The sequence below is a fragment of the Vombatus ursinus genome, unplaced genomic scaffold (genome assembly GCF_900497805.2).
Source record: "Vombatus ursinus unplaced genomic scaffold, bare-nosed wombat genome assembly UNPS02012319.1, whole genome shotgun sequence".
In the NCBI taxonomy this organism is placed as follows: domain Eukaryota; kingdom Metazoa; phylum Chordata; class Mammalia; order Diprotodontia; family Vombatidae; genus Vombatus; species Vombatus ursinus.
In genome coordinates this window covers 4,514,579-4,530,342 of record NW_020952097.1, presented here as the reverse complement: position 1 = coordinate 4,530,342, position 15,764 = coordinate 4,514,579, and the positions used below count along the sequence as shown (strand labels likewise).

The following is a 15,764-nucleotide window of genomic DNA, read 5'->3' as shown; positions in this document are numbered from 1 at the left end:
GAATTAAATGGAGTTGTACATGGTAAACGCTTTCAGAAATATTCATTGAATGGAAGTGGCGGTCAAAGGCTGAGTCAGATGTCAGCATGACCTCTGTCTTAGGGCAAGAGGGCAGGAAAAGAGAAATCCCATTTTCGACGTGTGGGAGCCACCTGGGTCCTCCGACCTGCGCCACTATTTCGAGAATTACAGCTCCCTCAAGAGGCTCCGTAGTTAATTGCGCAGGCGCCTGGGGCCTTGCTGGGTCATGTGGCGAATATCATGGCCACCTCCATGGCGGGGAGGAGCGTGAGAGCCGGGGCGTTGATACGGGCGGCCGGAGGCAGTCTGTGGCGAGGTCTGAGGTCCTGCAGACCGTATCCGAGGAGAGCTGTCGCCTCGTCGCCGGTCAGGCCCAGGGGCTTCCGGAGCACAGGTGCTTGGGGAAGGGGGTGGGGCTCCTCCCCTCGCGGTAACGTGCCGGCCGCCGAGGGGTGGGGGGGAGGATGCTGAGCGGGCTTAACCCCTTCGCCCCCGGGTTCCCCTCCCCCTTGGGTTGGGCCCTTCTGTCGAGGCGCTCGTTGTTTTCCAGGCCCTTGTCCGACAGAGGAGGAAAAGCAGCAGTCGGACACGAATCCTCTCTCCGGGGACTTGTGAGTAAGACCTGCACCGGGGGAGGAAGGGGAGAGGCGGGAGCCGTGACCCGTCCCTTCCGTGACCACCCCTACCCCTCCCCTAGAGTGAACGTGGTGTTCGTGGACCGCTCGGGGAAGCGGATCGCCGCGCGTGGGCGAGTGGGCGAGGACGTGCTGCGCTTGGCCCAGCGGCACGGCGTCGACTTGGAGGGTAAGCGGGCTCCCCAGGACCGTCCGGAGCCGGGGGGAAACTGAGGTCCGCGGACTAGGAATCACCGAATGTCAGAGCTGGAGGGAACCATAACGGTCTGTCAGTCCGACACTCCCACTTTATTGCATTTTGTGTGGGTGGGTGTGCTTTTAGTTTGGATTTTATTTTATTACTTTAAAAAAAAGTTCCATTGTTAGCTTGTTTTTACATCACAGTCATTTAGGGAAACACTCCTCTTCACCTCCCATTTGAGTCCTTTCTTGGAACAGTTAAAACAAAAATATCTGATAGTGACATTCCCTGGCAGTGTATACAGCATTTCGCCCCACTGGCTATCCATCTCTGCTAGGAGCAGGAAAGCCATTGCAGAGAGGAAAGCACTTGTTAGAAGTTACCCAAGGGTGCCACTTACAGTCATAGAATAGCGCCTGAAATCCCTTTTGCCAATCAGTCCAGGGACTTTCTACTTATTATACTAGAATTAGGAAAGGAGCTGGAGACTGTCTATTCCAGGCTTTTCTTGTTTTTGGTTGGGGGCACTTTCCCCTACTCCTCAGGATATAACCTAGAGAGATTAGCCTTCCTTCTTCTACCCTCCCTATATCTATGCCTTTGAGCTTTTATTTTTGTTTTTTTTTCTGTTGTACTTTTACTAAGCCACCTAACCCACTGCCTACCTAGCTCCTCCTGGCTTGTTTTTACCCAACCTGTTCTGAGGAAGGGGAGGAGGAGGAAGAGGAGTTTAGACCCTCCACATATGCCCTTTCCTTCCACAGGAGCCTGTGAGGCCTCCCTGGCCTGTTCTACCTGCCATGTCTATGTGAGTGAAGAGCATTTGGCTGTTTTGCCACCACCTGAAGAAAGGTAAGGATTGGGGAGCCGAGAGTGGCAGAGGCTGCCTTGGGACTGAGGCTTTCTGGGATCCCTGGTTCAAGAAGCTTGAGCCAGAATCGGATGATGCAGCACAGTAACCAGTGGCCACAGGTGTCATCCAGGCAGCAAGGGGAAGAAAGAGGCAGGTGGGTGGCTCAGGTCTTGTCCAGGGCCCTGGCCTGCCTGACATGGGGGTTAGGGGTAGAATCTAATCTGCTTCCCAAACCTGCTGGCTCCTTTATTGACCACCACATCTTTGGGCAGGGAGGACGACATGCTGGACATGGCCCCACAGCTGCAAGAGAACTCAAGGCTGGGCTGCCAGATCATCTTGACAAAGGAGCTTGAGGGTGCCCAGTTCACTTTGCCGAAAATTACTCGAAACTTCTATGTGGATGGCCACGTCCCCAAGCCCCATTGACAGGGAGGACGAGCCAAGAGGTCTGGAGGCACCTGCAGCTGCTGGACACATGGGTCTTTTCCTCGGGGCTTGGCAGCTGACTGACTTGAGCATGGGACTCTCTTAACGCACATATAGCCCATCTCTTGCCCTACTCTTCTCAGGGCCTAGCCCTGTTGACCAAAGCTGGCCAGATTGTGGACACCTTATTCCGGACCAGAGGGGGCTCAGAAGAGAGGCCATGGAGAAGTCTCCCTTTTTTTGGGAGGAATCTACACTTGTGCTTTAGAGGAAAAGGTCCCTCTCTTGCTTTAGCCTTGGCAGGGGAGGGGGTGGGGCTCCTGGGCCCCCAAACTGGGGGTGTCTGTTAGAGCCATAATAAAACACTTTGTTCACCAGAGTCTGTGGAACCTCTTTGGAACAAGGAGGGGCCTTAGGAAGTTTCTGTCATAATTCTACCACCACCACCTTGACAAACAGGATAAATCTAAATTTATTAAGACAGGATTTTTAATTGGAAGAACCTTAGAGAAAATGGTCCAACAGGAAGAAGGAGAAAGGGAAAGAACTTAGCTAGTCAGATTCACATATGCAAGCAGAAGAGGCAAAATTGAAACCTAGGTCTTCTGGCTCAGGGTCAGCCCTGGGAAAATGGGACTCACAAGGCCAGGGTGCTCACCCTGTTTGACTTGGCTCCTCCAGTTGGGTGAATGTGGGGTTTTCTAGCAGATTAAGTGGGGATATAAATTAATCTTTAAAGCATTGAGATTAACAAACTGATTTACATATAATATGTTATTTAATCCCCACATCAAACTCTGTGAGTTCCATGATATTGTTATCCCCATTTTACAGATGGGAAAACAAGCTAATCCTAGACTCCAGTCCAGCACTCTATCTGATGAGCTGCCTCTGGGTGGCGGATAAATATATGGACCTGCCTGAGGAAAATGGAATCTAGATATGTAAACTGAGGCTCAGAGGAATGGAATTACTTGCCCCAAGTCAATCAGTTATTTAGGAGCAAAGCCAGGACTAAAGTCCTAGGCTCCCAGAGGTCAGTTCCGTGCCCTTCCAAATCTGGGAAGGTCGAATGAGATGAGTAAACTGCAACGTACCTCAGAAAACACCTGATCCAATCCCTTCTCCTCATTTTATAAGAAACTGCTTCGTAGAAGTCGGGACTTGCCCAATGGTCACACAAATAACAAGTGGGGGTGGGGTCAGAAAAAATAGAGTATATAAGAACTAGCTTAAGCCAGGAATATTGAGGCACCGATTCATATACAAGGGGAGAGCCAAGTATCTGCCCAGGGCTAGCCTAGACGGGCAGCACGGCCTCTAAGCCAAAGGTCTCAGACACTCAGGAAGGGGTGGGGCTTTCGCAGTGATCACGCCCTCCTCAGCTGCAGCTAGTTCTCCCCTGGAAGGGGGCGGGGGCGGGGGCTGGGGCCAGAATACCCAGAGGTCTGGGGTGGGGTCTCCAGCTCTCGCCATGGAGGGGGAGCCCACCCCGGATTTTTCTGTCCTTCGGGAGCTGCTGGCCCCGCCCTGCCTGGAGCCAGAGCCAGAGCTCGAGGGGATGCACCCTCTGCCTCACCCCTCTCCCTGCGCAGGCTCCTTAATCCTGCCCCAAGAAAACAAGGGCCCTGGAGACAGCAGGTGTATAAGGGCTCAGACCTTCCTCCCCCACCTCCCCACATACCCCTCAGGGACAGGGAGGACTGGGCCCAGCCCGCGTAGCCCTCTCATCAGGGATCCTTGGGGTCACCCCGGGGACATTCACTGGGTTCACACAGGGTCAGCCAGGGGCCACTCCCTGGGGGCCTCGGGTCAGTCTGTGGGCCTTGGGGGAGGGCAGCTAATCCCATTGCCTGCTCCCCTTAGGTCTCCTTGGCTGGCCCTCCCAGCTGCAGCGACCGGCCTGCGCTTCCTCCAGGAGACAGCCGAGCGGCTCCGGCAGGCTCCTGTCCCAGAAGCCTCCCGAGCTGAGCCCTGGCTGGAGCCACCACTGACCCCCAGGGCCTTAGCCCCCTTGACGGTCCCTGGGGGTCCTGGAGCTTGGGATGCTGTGGACTCACTGGCCCTCATCAGCCTTCAGTGTCACAGACTGAGCCCCCCGAGGGCCAGGGAGCAGGTGGGGCTGGGAGTGGGACTGGGTAGGGGTCCTGGCCTCCAGGCCCTGGCAGGCAGGACCCTCCGCAAACAGCCCCACCCCCAACGGGGCGCCGAGGGACTGGAGCCAGGATTCCAGGGTGTTGTGCTGAGGATGCACCTGAAGCCTGATCAGGAAGGGCACCAGCTGCTAATCACTGCCCAGTTCAGGTATTGAGCTGGGACATCCAGGACCCTCTTCCTCATATATCTTGGCCCAGAGGCTGAGTGTTCCCCTGCCTGAGAGACTTGGGAACAGCAGAGTGGGGATAGGCTGACTTGGGGCAAAAGGTAGGAAGGTGGTAACCTGAGGGAAGGAGTAATTCAGGGATCTCTCCTTATGCATAAGCCTGGGAACTTTTGGGAACACAGACATGATGGTCAAGGCCTAACCCTCTTCCGATTCCCTTTACAGTTCAGCCTGTGGTTCCCGGAGCTGGGAGGCCTCACCTAGTCCCATGGGGGCCTTGCCCAGTCCCATGGGGGCAGCCACATCAAACCATCAGGGTTCCCCAGGTGTGTGGGGGAACCAGTCCATTTTTTGCCCACCCCTGGGGTGGGAGGCTTCTCGGTAGCTGGAAGCTAACATCTTCCTGTGCCATTTGGTTCCTGACTGCCTGCCATCCCTCTCTCTCTCTCCCTCCCTCCCTACCAAGTCTTTCTCTTCCCCATCACCAAGGCTGCCTCTTCTTCTCTCTCAGTGTTGACCACTTGGGTTAAGACTTCTGGACCTTGTGGGGAGGGCTAGACCATGAGTCCTAGATGCCCATTTCTGCCCAGGGAATACTAACCAGGCCCAAGGCACCATTGAGCCTAGAGAGGGTCTGACCAGGTGGCTCTTTCCTCTCCCACCCCTGCCACACTTCTGCCCTTCCAGGGAGTCGATGCTGTGCCTCCTGCCGAACCCAGAGGACCCCACTGTGGCGGGATGCAGAGGATGGGACCCCACTGTGTAATGCATGTGGTATCAGGTACATGCTGGGCAAGAGCAGAGGATGTGAGGTGACCCTGGGCCAGGCTTTGGAGCTCTGAGTTGGCCCAGGGATCAGGAAGGAAGCTTTATCCCACTTGGGGTAGGAATGCAGCTATCCAAGCATCCTTCCTTTCTTTCAAGGTCCTTGGAGAGTCCGAAGGGAACTCGGTGACAGCTTCTTAGCTTCTGACATCAGGGTGAGGTGGCATAGTGGATAGAGTGCTGGGCCAGGAGTTAGGATGACTTAAGTTCAAATCCAGCCTCGGACACTTACTAGCTGTGTGACCCTGGGCAAATCACCATCTGCTTTAATTTCCTCATCTGTAAGATGGGGCTAATAATAGCACCTGCTTCCCAAGGCTGTTGTGGGTATGAGATACTTGCTTTGAAAACCTTAAAAGAGCTACGTAAATGCTTCTTACTACTACTACCTACTGCCCTCACACAGGTACAAAAAGTATGGAATTCGCTGCCCTACCTGTTGGACTGTACCTAGGAAGAGTATCTGCCCACTTGGGCATTGTACCCGTTGTGGGGCTTGGCTCTGTACCCCACAAGGCCCTGGCAAGAAAGGTGAGGAACTTCCCCTTCCCCAGGCCCTGGCATTGGTCTGGGCCCACCTGAGTTTACTAATCCTGTCCCTCTCCCTACATACCTATCCTTAGCCCCATGGACCCCCACCCACACTCTGAGGAGCTTTTGCTGGAGAGGAATGAGGGAGGGTTCATGGGGCTGGAAGGCAGGGGGAGGACACCATATCGGTCATATTTATGACTCTTCTTTCCCTCCAAGGGACTGACAGCCATGACTCCAGCGTCCGGCCCCGGGTGCCCCGGCTTCATGGGGAGAAGGAAAAGAGCTTCCCCAGAGAAGCTGCAATGAGATCAAGAGGGGCAGCAGGGATCCCCATGGGCCTGGGGCATAGCTCTGATGAAATGTGGATTCCTGTCCCAGTGGGAAGGCCAGAGCAGTGACCTCAGTCATGCCCCCCGCCACACACTCATCCAAAGAAAAAAATCAGAAATAAAATAGATCTGTTCATGCAGAGGAAGATAGCTGTGTCTGATTGAGTGGGAGGAGGCAAGACCCTACTAACCTTGGCCCTTACTGACTGTCTTCTGACCCGTCCTCTTAGATGCTCCCTGACAGGATGTGCTCCGTGCTTTCTTTGGGGAGGGGGAGGAAGGGAAGATGTCTCCTCTAGCCTGTTATACACATGGCTGTTTTCCATCTCTTCAGGGAAGTTCTTGCCAGAGATCAGAACTCATCAAGGAACTTCCTGGCCTTAACTCTGACAGCAGTCTTTTGTCTGAGAATTGGTTGGGGTGGGAGGGGCAGGGGAAGCTGGAGGGAGCAGTACAGAAAATGAGAAGAGGGAAAAAGCATCAGCTGGTGGCATGTACATGTGTGGCATTGCCTCCTCCGTGCGGACGCGCTGAGAGTCACCCCAGCTCTGAAACTGTCCTGCAGGGATCTCGTGCCCTGACCTGGGGGTGGGGGTGGGGGGGTGGACTAAAGCTCTAGCAGATGGGAATAACTGGTTCAGAGGCTGGGCTTTCCTCTGCCCCGGGTGCACACACTCCGAGCCCGTCATGTCCTGTTCATACTCTCCTTCCCCCACCACGAGTCAATCATGTCTAGAGACTGAGGGTCACAGAAATGAAAGTTATTGGACATAAACTTAAGTCCCTCAGGGCTGGGAAGGTCAGTGATGTTAAGGCAGAGATTAAGGCTGAGGTTCTTTGAGATTCCAGAGGCCCCTCTGTAGACACATGAGTGAGGAGATAACTTGGCTGCTGACCCCACTCTGCACCTCAGTTTGCCTATCTATGATATGGGGAAAGTGACCCCAAGGGATCTTTTATCAGAGTCCTAGAGGGGGAGGGAAAAGAAAGGGTAAGGAGAGAAAAGTTTCCCCATCTCCACACTTCAGGCATTGAGACTTCTCTCCATTTTGTTCTTTGTTCTCTCTACCCTAGTCTCAGAACTTTAGTGAGCTTCTCAGGCAGAGTAAACTGAGGCAAACCTTGGAATCCTGGTCACTTAGTCTAGCTTACCCATCTACTCTCTGTTATGATTTAACTTTGTCTTCCACTGTCCAAAGATGCTTCTCTAAACCTGGGTTGGGTTTCTAGGAGAGATTCCAACTTCCCTCTGTCCAGGTGGTAGTGGTGGTGGGAGGTCCCTCTGGAGATCTGAGGAGGCTCTTCTGACCTCCCTAGGACCTCCTCTTGGCCCTCCAAGCTGTCAGGGTTGGAGTTGGGGCAGAAGGCATCCTGCCTGGGGCAGAAGGCATCCTGCCTTGGCCAGAACTGCTTGCTAGGGTTACTCCCTCCCCTTCTCACTCACACCCAGTGCAGAGGAAACAGGGAGCAGCAACTTAGGTCTGGCCGGAAGAGATAGCATGAAGGAGACAGCCTGGCCCCACGAAGGATGGGGTTGGCGCTGGTGCTCGCAATCTGTGTACCCTCAGATCCTGAGGCCAGGACTGGGAAGGATTACCAGGCTGGGAGCAAACCACCGAGCAGATGTTTTTGCCACTGGCCAGGGTAGGGTAGGTTCCCTCCATTCTGGAGTAGAGGAGACTGGGAAGCTCTCCCAGTCTCAAGGATCTAGTGTCAGTGTTCCTTAAATAAAGACCCATAATGAGGAGGGAGTAGGGGGAAAGGCATGGTGAGAAAACACCAAGACATGAAGAGATTGGGAAACAGAAAGAGAAAGGGCAACTTCCAGAGATACAGAATCCTAGAACAGAATGCTGAAGCTAAAGAAATCCCACAGTTCAATCAGTTTAATCTCCTCATTTTAGGGATGGGGAGCCTGATGCCAGAGAGGTGGAATAATGGACTTGGCCCAGATCATATGGCAAATCAGTGGCAAAACTGGGCCTAACACTCCGGGTTCTTCCCCCAACCCCACTCCGAGCCATCCCCTGCCTGTGCTTCTTTCCACCCCACCTGGCTGCCTTGGAAACCCAGAGACAAATACAGAAATAGAAACAGACTCATATAAAGAGAGAGACATAGAAACAAACTTCCCTATAGAAAAAGATGGACAGAGAAGGAAGCAGAAAGAGAAGGGGGTGGGGAGAGGGAGGGCAAGAGACAGCTATCAGAGTCATTTATAAAAAGTTTATTAAGGGATAGAAAACTTGGACAATGGTTGAAGGGCTCCTGGGAATCCTGGATCACAGCTGCCTTGGCACTCGGGCTCCATAAATGAGTACCTCGATTAATAAATACGTGTCAGGGAGGGGCTGCCTACCCAGCTGGGCGTAAGGGTGTGGGAAGTCCTGCTCCCGGGGGAGGGGGCTCACGTGGCAGTCAGTTGGATGGAGTACACCTCTGCTCCTCCTGCCTCATTCTCAGCCCCTGTACCGCTTCCACCCCCAGCCCCAGTCCCAGCCCCACTCCCATTCAAGCACACAGCTTCCCCAGAGCTCTCAGCCTCCTGCACGTTGTACTCCCCTTTCTTACAGGCTGTGGACTGGAGGTAATAGGTGAGGCCACCCAGGCTGGCCAGCAGCAAGGCCCCTCCGGCCACCCCGCCCACGACAATCCACAGCCAGGGCCCTGTAGACAGCCAGGGATGAAGTCATATCACTGAGCCACACTCCTTCCTTCGGACTGTGGGCCAGCCCCCTGTGACCCTTCACACCCACAGGAGAGCTAGGCCATAGGCTGCTGAATAGTTAACCTAAAGCCTTCACCCTCATGGACCGCTACCCCCTCTCCCCAAGGCCGAGCCTTACCAGCCACGTGCACGGTGATGCGAAGGGCATGGCTTCCGTGGGTGTTGGTTGCAGCACACTCATACACACCTCCATGGCTGCCCAGGGCACCAGCCACACTGAGAGTGCTGTTGTTGCCTGAGAGACCAATGTTGGGGGCTCCTGGGGGTGTTCGCCAGCTGTATTGGGCTGGGGGGGATCCTTCAGCACGACAGGTCAGGGTAAAGTTCCCCCCAGGCTTCACACTGCCTGGGGGCATGGCCACCAGCTCTGCTACCAAGGGCCTGTCTGGGGGTGGAGAAGCCTGTTATCCCCAGAATCAGACAGAATCCTGTGCTTGGTTGTCTCCCCTCGAGAGCCCTGTCCTCTTCTCCCTGCCCTGAATCTTTTCCAGGACTGGCCACTTACACTCTACCCCAATGGTGACCATCCTGGTGTCTGATCCATGACTGTTGGTGGCTACACAGTGGAAGATCCCAGCATCTGCCCTGGAAACACTGGGCTTCTCCGGCCGCTCCGGCCCCTCCCGGGAGCATTGGACCCTTGGAGTGGGGTTACCCTGGGCTCTGCAGGTCAGTGCTGGTGCCTGTGTCCCCTCCAGCCATGTCTGGTGGCTTGGGCAGCTGGCCTCATCCATTTCTGGTGGGGCTGGAGGGCAGCAAGGTTAACTCATCCGTAACCGGCGGCCAGATGTACTGATAAGGGCCCCTACACCCTGAGCCCTGGGTTCCCAACTTACATTCGGCACTGATGGTGACTGTCTTGCTGGCTGACCCATGCATGTTGGTTGCATTGCAGTAGTAGAGCCCAGGAGCAGGGTCATGCCCCAAGTGAGAGCCCAGGTGAGGAAAAAGCAGCTCCTCATGGCTCCAGTTCCCTGCCCTTAGACACAGCACCACAGGCTCTGGGTTCCCATCAGCCTCACAGGAGAACTGGTGGTCAGAGCCCTTGACCCAGGTCCAAGCACCAGGGCAGTCAACCTCCCCAAAACTTGGTGCATCTGCCATAGGTACAAGACAACCATCAGGCACTGCAGTGCTCTAGGCTGCCCTCTGCCCCTGGCCCTTACCCATCCCCTTTCCCTCTCCACTCACACTCAACAGTGACGGACACATTTGTGGAGGCTGAGCCTCGAGGATTTGTAGCCACACAATGATAAGTGCCTGCATGTTCCCGAGTGACTTGAAGTTGCCCCACAGGAAGCCAGGCCCTGGACCCAGTGGGGATGCAGCTCACAGTGGGTGGTGGGACCCCAAGAGCCTGGCAGGTCAGCACCTCCTCTGTACCCTCAAGCCATGTACGTCTCTCTGGGCAACCTAACTGATCCAGCACTGGCCCATCTGGTAGCAGAGGTGGAAGGTATTGGTGGGGGTAAGGGGAGGAGAGGAAAGGCACCCCCCATACTTATTTGTTGTCAAGTGGGGGCTTCAATTGGTAGTATGTAGTCATTGGAAAGTGACAGCAGTGTTTAAAAACAAAGAAAAGAACCTCAACAAAACATTTTTCTAAAAATAGAAGGGACCCCGGTCCTGCTATTCTGCTAGACACTGCTCCATTCCAACTGGGCAATACCCTGGCACTGCAAAGTATTCCCCCTTGACCTTTTCCCCATAATCTCCACCACCCATTCTTGGATGGGAGGGCCCTCCCTCCAATGGGGCTGAGTCAGGGTGGGTGTGGTGGCCCCACTGTCACTCACACTCCACCATCACCATCACATCCTTTGTTGTTTGGCCCACTGTGTTGGAAGCTGTGCATTGGTAGGTGCCCGCATGATCCCGGCTGATGGGCAGCGGCAGGCCCAGCGGTATGGCTGGCCCCCCCTCTGGCCGGATACATTCCACAACTGGGGGTGGATTCCCTGGAGCCCAGCACTGCAGGGTGGATTCCATCCCCTCCAACCATGTCCAGTTCCCAGGACAGCCTGCCTCATCCAGTCTTGGCCCATCTGGAGTGAAAGAAGTGAGTTCCCTGTTGACTGTGCCCCCAAACCTCAGGGCTGAATCCCCAAGTGGGTCTGAGTTTTAGCTCTATCAAAAGGGCCTTGAAGCTAGGCAAATAAGGGCCAAAATCAGCACAAAGTGGTAGGTCAGGGATAAAGCAAAATTAGAAGATCACAGAATTTTAGTCTGAATTTCTTGTTTTACCCTCAATTTACAGATGCCCAGAGGGTGAAATTATTTGACCCAAGATCACATGAGTAAAACTTGGGCAGGGGTGGGGTGGGCAGGGGTGGGGTAGAGTCAGAGATCAGATATCAAAAGTGGGGCAGTTAGGAGTAGAGGTTTTTCTTTTCCTTGGTTCTCATAGACTTTGACCTCTCTGGAGCTTTTGACATTAATTTTAGGAAGGGGTGATGACAAACTGGAGAATGCCCAGAATAGTAAAGAGCCCAAGATGAGAATTACTTAAAAGAATTCAATATAGCCTGGAGAGAAGACTTGGGAGGGATATGGTAGCTCACCAACTATTTGAAGGGTTGTCAAATAGAAAAAGAAACTTGTAAGTCAAAGGGACCTGGTGTGGGGAATCATTTCCTAACTGAGTTCTCCAAAAGTGGAATGGACTGCCTGAGTGGATTCCCTGCCTCCCACACCCATCCCACCCCCCTACTGGAGCTCTTTCTTCAAGAAAAGCTTGGATTAGCCACTTGTGCCAGTGTGGGTTACACTTGATGGATGGTCTCTGAGGTCCCTTCCAACTCTGAGATTCTAGGATACTTGTCTGACCATTTAGTCCCCTTTGCTGGATCATTATCCACAGCATACTCCCTAAGCAACTCTACACTCCCTCAGTGAGCTCATTCATTCCCCTGGATTCAATGATTAGCTCTACTCAGCAGATTCTCATCTATATCCAATCCTCATCTGTCTCCTGAATGCCAGTCCTTCAAGGTCTTTTGGCTGTTGTGTATCTGTATTGTACGTATCATGAACATACCACACTCAACCTATCTAGTGTGGCCTCGTGGACAGAGTGCTGCACTTGTCCTTGCAGGATCTGGGTTTAATTCCTCCCTCTAACACTTACTGGCTGTGTGAACTATGGACAAGTCATTTAACCTTTCTCACTCTCAGTTAAGAATACCTGGAGTAACTAGTCTCTGTCAGACTCAAATGAAATAATGTATGAAAAGCATTTTGCAACTTTAAAATACTATAAAAATGAAAGTAGTTGTTCTTGCCTCAAACTCCTCCCTCCTTTAAACCTCCTTATTTGAGCTTGAGACCAGTTCTATCCTTTTAGTCACAACGGCTGGTTAATTCAAAGTCATACTTGACTCTTCCCCTCTTCCTCTCGCGTCTAACCAATTGCCAAGTCTTGGCAGGTTCCAACTGTATGACACCCTCCCCATCTGTTCTTTTCTTTGAATCTTACAGAGCCATCATTTGATACCATCCCTTATTACCTTTCATCAGGACTATCACAATAATAATAAGTAGCATTAATATAGTGCTTTAAAGTCTGCAAAAAACTTTACAAATCCTATCTCATTTGAGCCTCACAAAAACCCTGGGAGGTAGGTGCTATTATCACCCCCATTTTACAGATGAGGAAACTCAAGTAGATAGAGTTTCAGTGACTTACCCAGGGTGAGATGCAGTTAGTAAGAATCTGAAGCCAAACTGAAGCTCAGGTTTTCCTGACCCAAGTTTCAACTCTTTAGACATTGCACCATCCAGCTGTGATAGTGTCCTAACTAGTCTCTTTGACCAGGACATCAAGGGGTCCTTCCAACTCTTCTAGTCTGTGTTTCTGTGATGTCATCCACCTGCTCCTTATTGTCTCCAATAACTCATTCTAGCAATTAGGATCCTCCCCAGGCAGGCACTTCCCTATGTTACAGCCCTCCCCTTCACGATCCCTACATTCCATACAAACTGGACCACTAACTGTTCCCTGACCTTGACATCAACCTCTGGACTTTTAACCAAACTGTTCCCCTTCTTGGAATGCAATTCCTTCTCATCTCCCCTTCCTTTCTTCCTTTTTTTTTCAGGGCTCTGATTATCTTGTTTCTCCTTTATGCCTCTGCTGCCTTCCTTGATCTCCCAGTGAAGGGGAATTCCTCCTCAAATTATCTCCCATTAGTTTATTTGCATGGAGGCCCTTTTCCCACAGGAAGAATATATACTCCTTTAGGTCAAGGAATCTCATTTTGGTTTGGATCCCCAGGGTTTTTTACATTGAGTGTTTGGTTGGAGATAAGGTTGTCCTGGCTCTATTCATGTGGCAGGACTTGCCTAGAGAAGCTTTGACCCTTGTTATTGGGCTCTGGTCCAAAACCCTTCCTCTTCCTCTTCTTTATCTGTTTTTCAGTAAGTACATTTCTGCTCAAAATGCCTTATGAGTTGCCGTGGTTGCTAGCTGGTAAGCTGATTCAATTACATTAGGAAGGAGCCAGATTGGGATGTTAGTAAATGCCTGTAGGATTGTTGATGGGTGGTTGCCCTAAGCCATCAGAGGCAGGGGACAGGGGGAGAGGTACACTCACACAGAACTTGTAGCTCCAGGCTTTGGTTCCTACGAAGTATCTCTCCTTTCACCTCCAGGAGAGCTTCACAGGTGAACACCCGCTCATCATCTTCTTCACTAGCAGTCAGGGTGAGCCAGGCTGGCTCCCCAGGGGGAGGTTCAGGAGCCCCATCCAGCCGCACCTGGGCACCTGGACGGGCCTCACAGGTCACGTTCACAAAGGTCCCCTCCCTAACACTGGGCTCACTGACCTTGAGGTTGGGCTGAGGAAAGCCTGGAGGAAGGGGAGCCATAGCCCATGAGCCCAAGCTCCCAGCTTCCCTCCTCAGCTTCCCACTTCAGCCACCCAGCCGGGCCAGCCCCACCTGTCACCTCCTTACTATAGACTGTCAGGTTTTCTTGGGCCTTTCGATCCTGTCCCCCCAGGGTCACAGTGCAGGTCAGCTCCTGCTCGCCCTCGCCCTCCATCTCTTCCTCTTTCACAATGAGAGTAGCAGCAGCCCTCAGTTTGTCCCCATCCAGGACAACCTGGGGGTTCAGCATCCGGCTCCCTAGAGCCAGTTGTATGTGGGCTTCCTCAGCTGGGAACAGCTTGTCCATCTCACAGCTCACCAGCTGCTCCGAGCCGACTTCCAGGAGCCTGGGGAATGCTAGGCTCGGGGGGCCTGGGGCCAAGGCTGTGAGGACAGGAAGAAATAAGGAGAGGAGAGTTAGGCTAGTGGAAGAGGAGGGTGAGTGGACCTTGCTCTTTTGACAGAGATGGGGGTCCAGGGTCAAAGGGAAAATTGGGATTGGACAGGTGGAGAGGTTAGTGCATTTTTTCAGGGGGTGAGCACGGACAAACTTAGTATCATCAGACTCGGGAATCTTGCCAAGGCTCTTCCCAGGGCCAACATCTCTTTATTCCTACCTGGCAGGAGTGCAAGAGCAGGGGTCAGAAGCTTTTCCCATCCCTCGCCACTTACCAAATGTGTGGAGCTCCTGTGGGGTGGAGCTGTTCTGAAGGAGCCCCAGTCCGTGGGGCCTAAGATCCAGCTCAGCAAGGCAAGAGAAGTTGGCTCTGTGGTCTTCCTTTCGGGCAGTGGCCCTGAACGTGGCCATAGCGCCCCTTGCCCTTGGCGATTCTCCCGGGAACCTCCGCCTGCTCAGTTCCTGGGCTCCCCGAAGTAGAGCGACAGAAAGGCTCCCCCGGGGTCCAGCTCCTGGGACCCTGCAGCTTAGAGTGAAGTTCTCACCCACAGGCAACCAGGCAGGTAGGGGCTCCAATTCCACTCGATCTGGTCGTTCTGTGGGCACAGGGGCGTAAGGAATGGGAATGGAAGGGGAGAGGGAATCGAAAGAGATGTGTGACGGAGAGGAGAAAGGCGCAAAAAGAGCCTTGGCGAAGGGTTGGAAGAAGGAGAAGAATGCAGAGTGGGAATGGAGACGGGCACAAGTAGGAAGGATGGAGAACACGGGAGATAGAGAGGAACATGGAGGACAGGGAACGCCCGACAAGAAAGGGGGCTAAGGTGTTGAGGGAACGTGGCTGTTGGCAAGGGACTCGAGGACTCCAGGTGGATACTGGAAAGCTACGCCGAAGTGAAGATGGGTGCGGGGAAAATGGAGAGGAGGGTGGAATCGACGGGGAGAGGATTGCAGAGGGTCCGCTTCACCCCTTCCACCGTCACTCACGGTAGGTGAGGATCGTCCCACGCGCCTGAAGGGTCCGGCGGGCGCAGCGGAAGAAGCAGATGGGATGAGCTTCAGGCTCACGGATATCCACCAGCTGGCGGGCAAGCCAGCGCAGACCCCTCTGCGTTCCGTTCCTCCTAAGCGAAGTCTCCAGCCCGCCCCGCTCAGGTCGCGGACAGTTGGTGCTACAGTTCAGCCACAGCGAGCCCCCTCGCTCCACTAGTGCTGACCTGGGCTGCAGGTCTGCCCAGTACGGCTCCTGCGCTGCCCCTACGAGGAGACCAGGTTACCCTCCGGGGTGGACCGGTCCAGGACCACAGGCGGCTGGCTTTCTGAAAGCCAACCAAGCTCAGCGCTTCCTTTCCCTCCTCAGTGATCCCAGAAATCCCTTTCCCCCAATTCTAATCATTCGCCAGTGGGGACGCGCAGTCTCTCAGGGACCGAACAGAACCCCAGGCCCAGGATTACTGATATTCCTATGCCTTCTGAGACCCCTAGAAGTGGGCGAGAAACCACGAGCTTCTCACTCTCCTCCTGGTCCTTCAGTAGTGTCAGGAGCTTCGGGACTTGGTAAAAATGAAAGGAACGTCGGAGATTCTTGGCCTCTAAGCCGCGTGTCGCGGGGGCGGGCGGGAGCGCGCACGGCCCGGGGTGGGGGA

General features: G+C 53.7%; 3 protein-coding genes across 3 annotated transcripts in view; 2 read left to right on the top strand and 1 right to left on the bottom strand.

The window, feature by feature from the left end:
- The first annotated feature begins 7 nt into the window (after positions 1–7).
- FDX2 (ferredoxin 2) lies at positions 8–2,498 on the top strand. The gene is given in 7 exon segments (XM_027857693.1): positions 8–34; positions 36–100; positions 102–415; positions 572–632; positions 719–825; positions 1,602–1,689; positions 1,963–2,498. Coding segments are annotated over 7 exon segments (819 nt in total). The 3' UTR covers positions 2,120–2,498.
- A 1,095-nt stretch (positions 2,499–3,593) lies between these two features.
- On the top strand, positions 3,594–6,229 carry ZGLP1 (zinc finger GATA like protein 1). Its single transcript, XM_027857716.1, has 5 exons — positions 3,594–4,423; positions 4,668–4,768; positions 5,130–5,223; positions 5,674–5,798; positions 6,018–6,229. Exons 1-5 carry the CDS (start codon positions 3,594–3,596, stop codon positions 6,197–6,199), a joined length of 1,332 nt encoding a protein of 443 aa, XP_027713517.1. The 3' UTR covers positions 6,200–6,229.
- Positions 6,230–8,371: 2,142 nt separating this feature from the next.
- The window catches only part of ICAM5 (intercellular adhesion molecule 5), an 8,038-nt gene continuing 645 nt past the window's right edge, over positions 8,372–15,764 (bottom strand). Inside the window, 10 exon segments of the mRNA XM_027857773.1 lie at positions 8,372–8,797; positions 8,977–9,243; positions 9,364–9,603; positions 9,695–9,955; positions 10,050–10,295; positions 10,655–10,903; positions 13,451–13,705; positions 13,812–14,108; positions 14,397–14,717; positions 15,106–15,375. Coding sequence (XP_027713574.1) covers positions 8,538–8,797; positions 8,977–9,243; positions 9,364–9,603; positions 9,695–9,955; positions 10,050–10,295; positions 10,655–10,903; positions 13,451–13,705; positions 13,812–14,108; positions 14,397–14,717; positions 15,106–15,375 — 2,666 coding nt within the window. The 3' untranslated portion in view covers positions 8,372–8,537.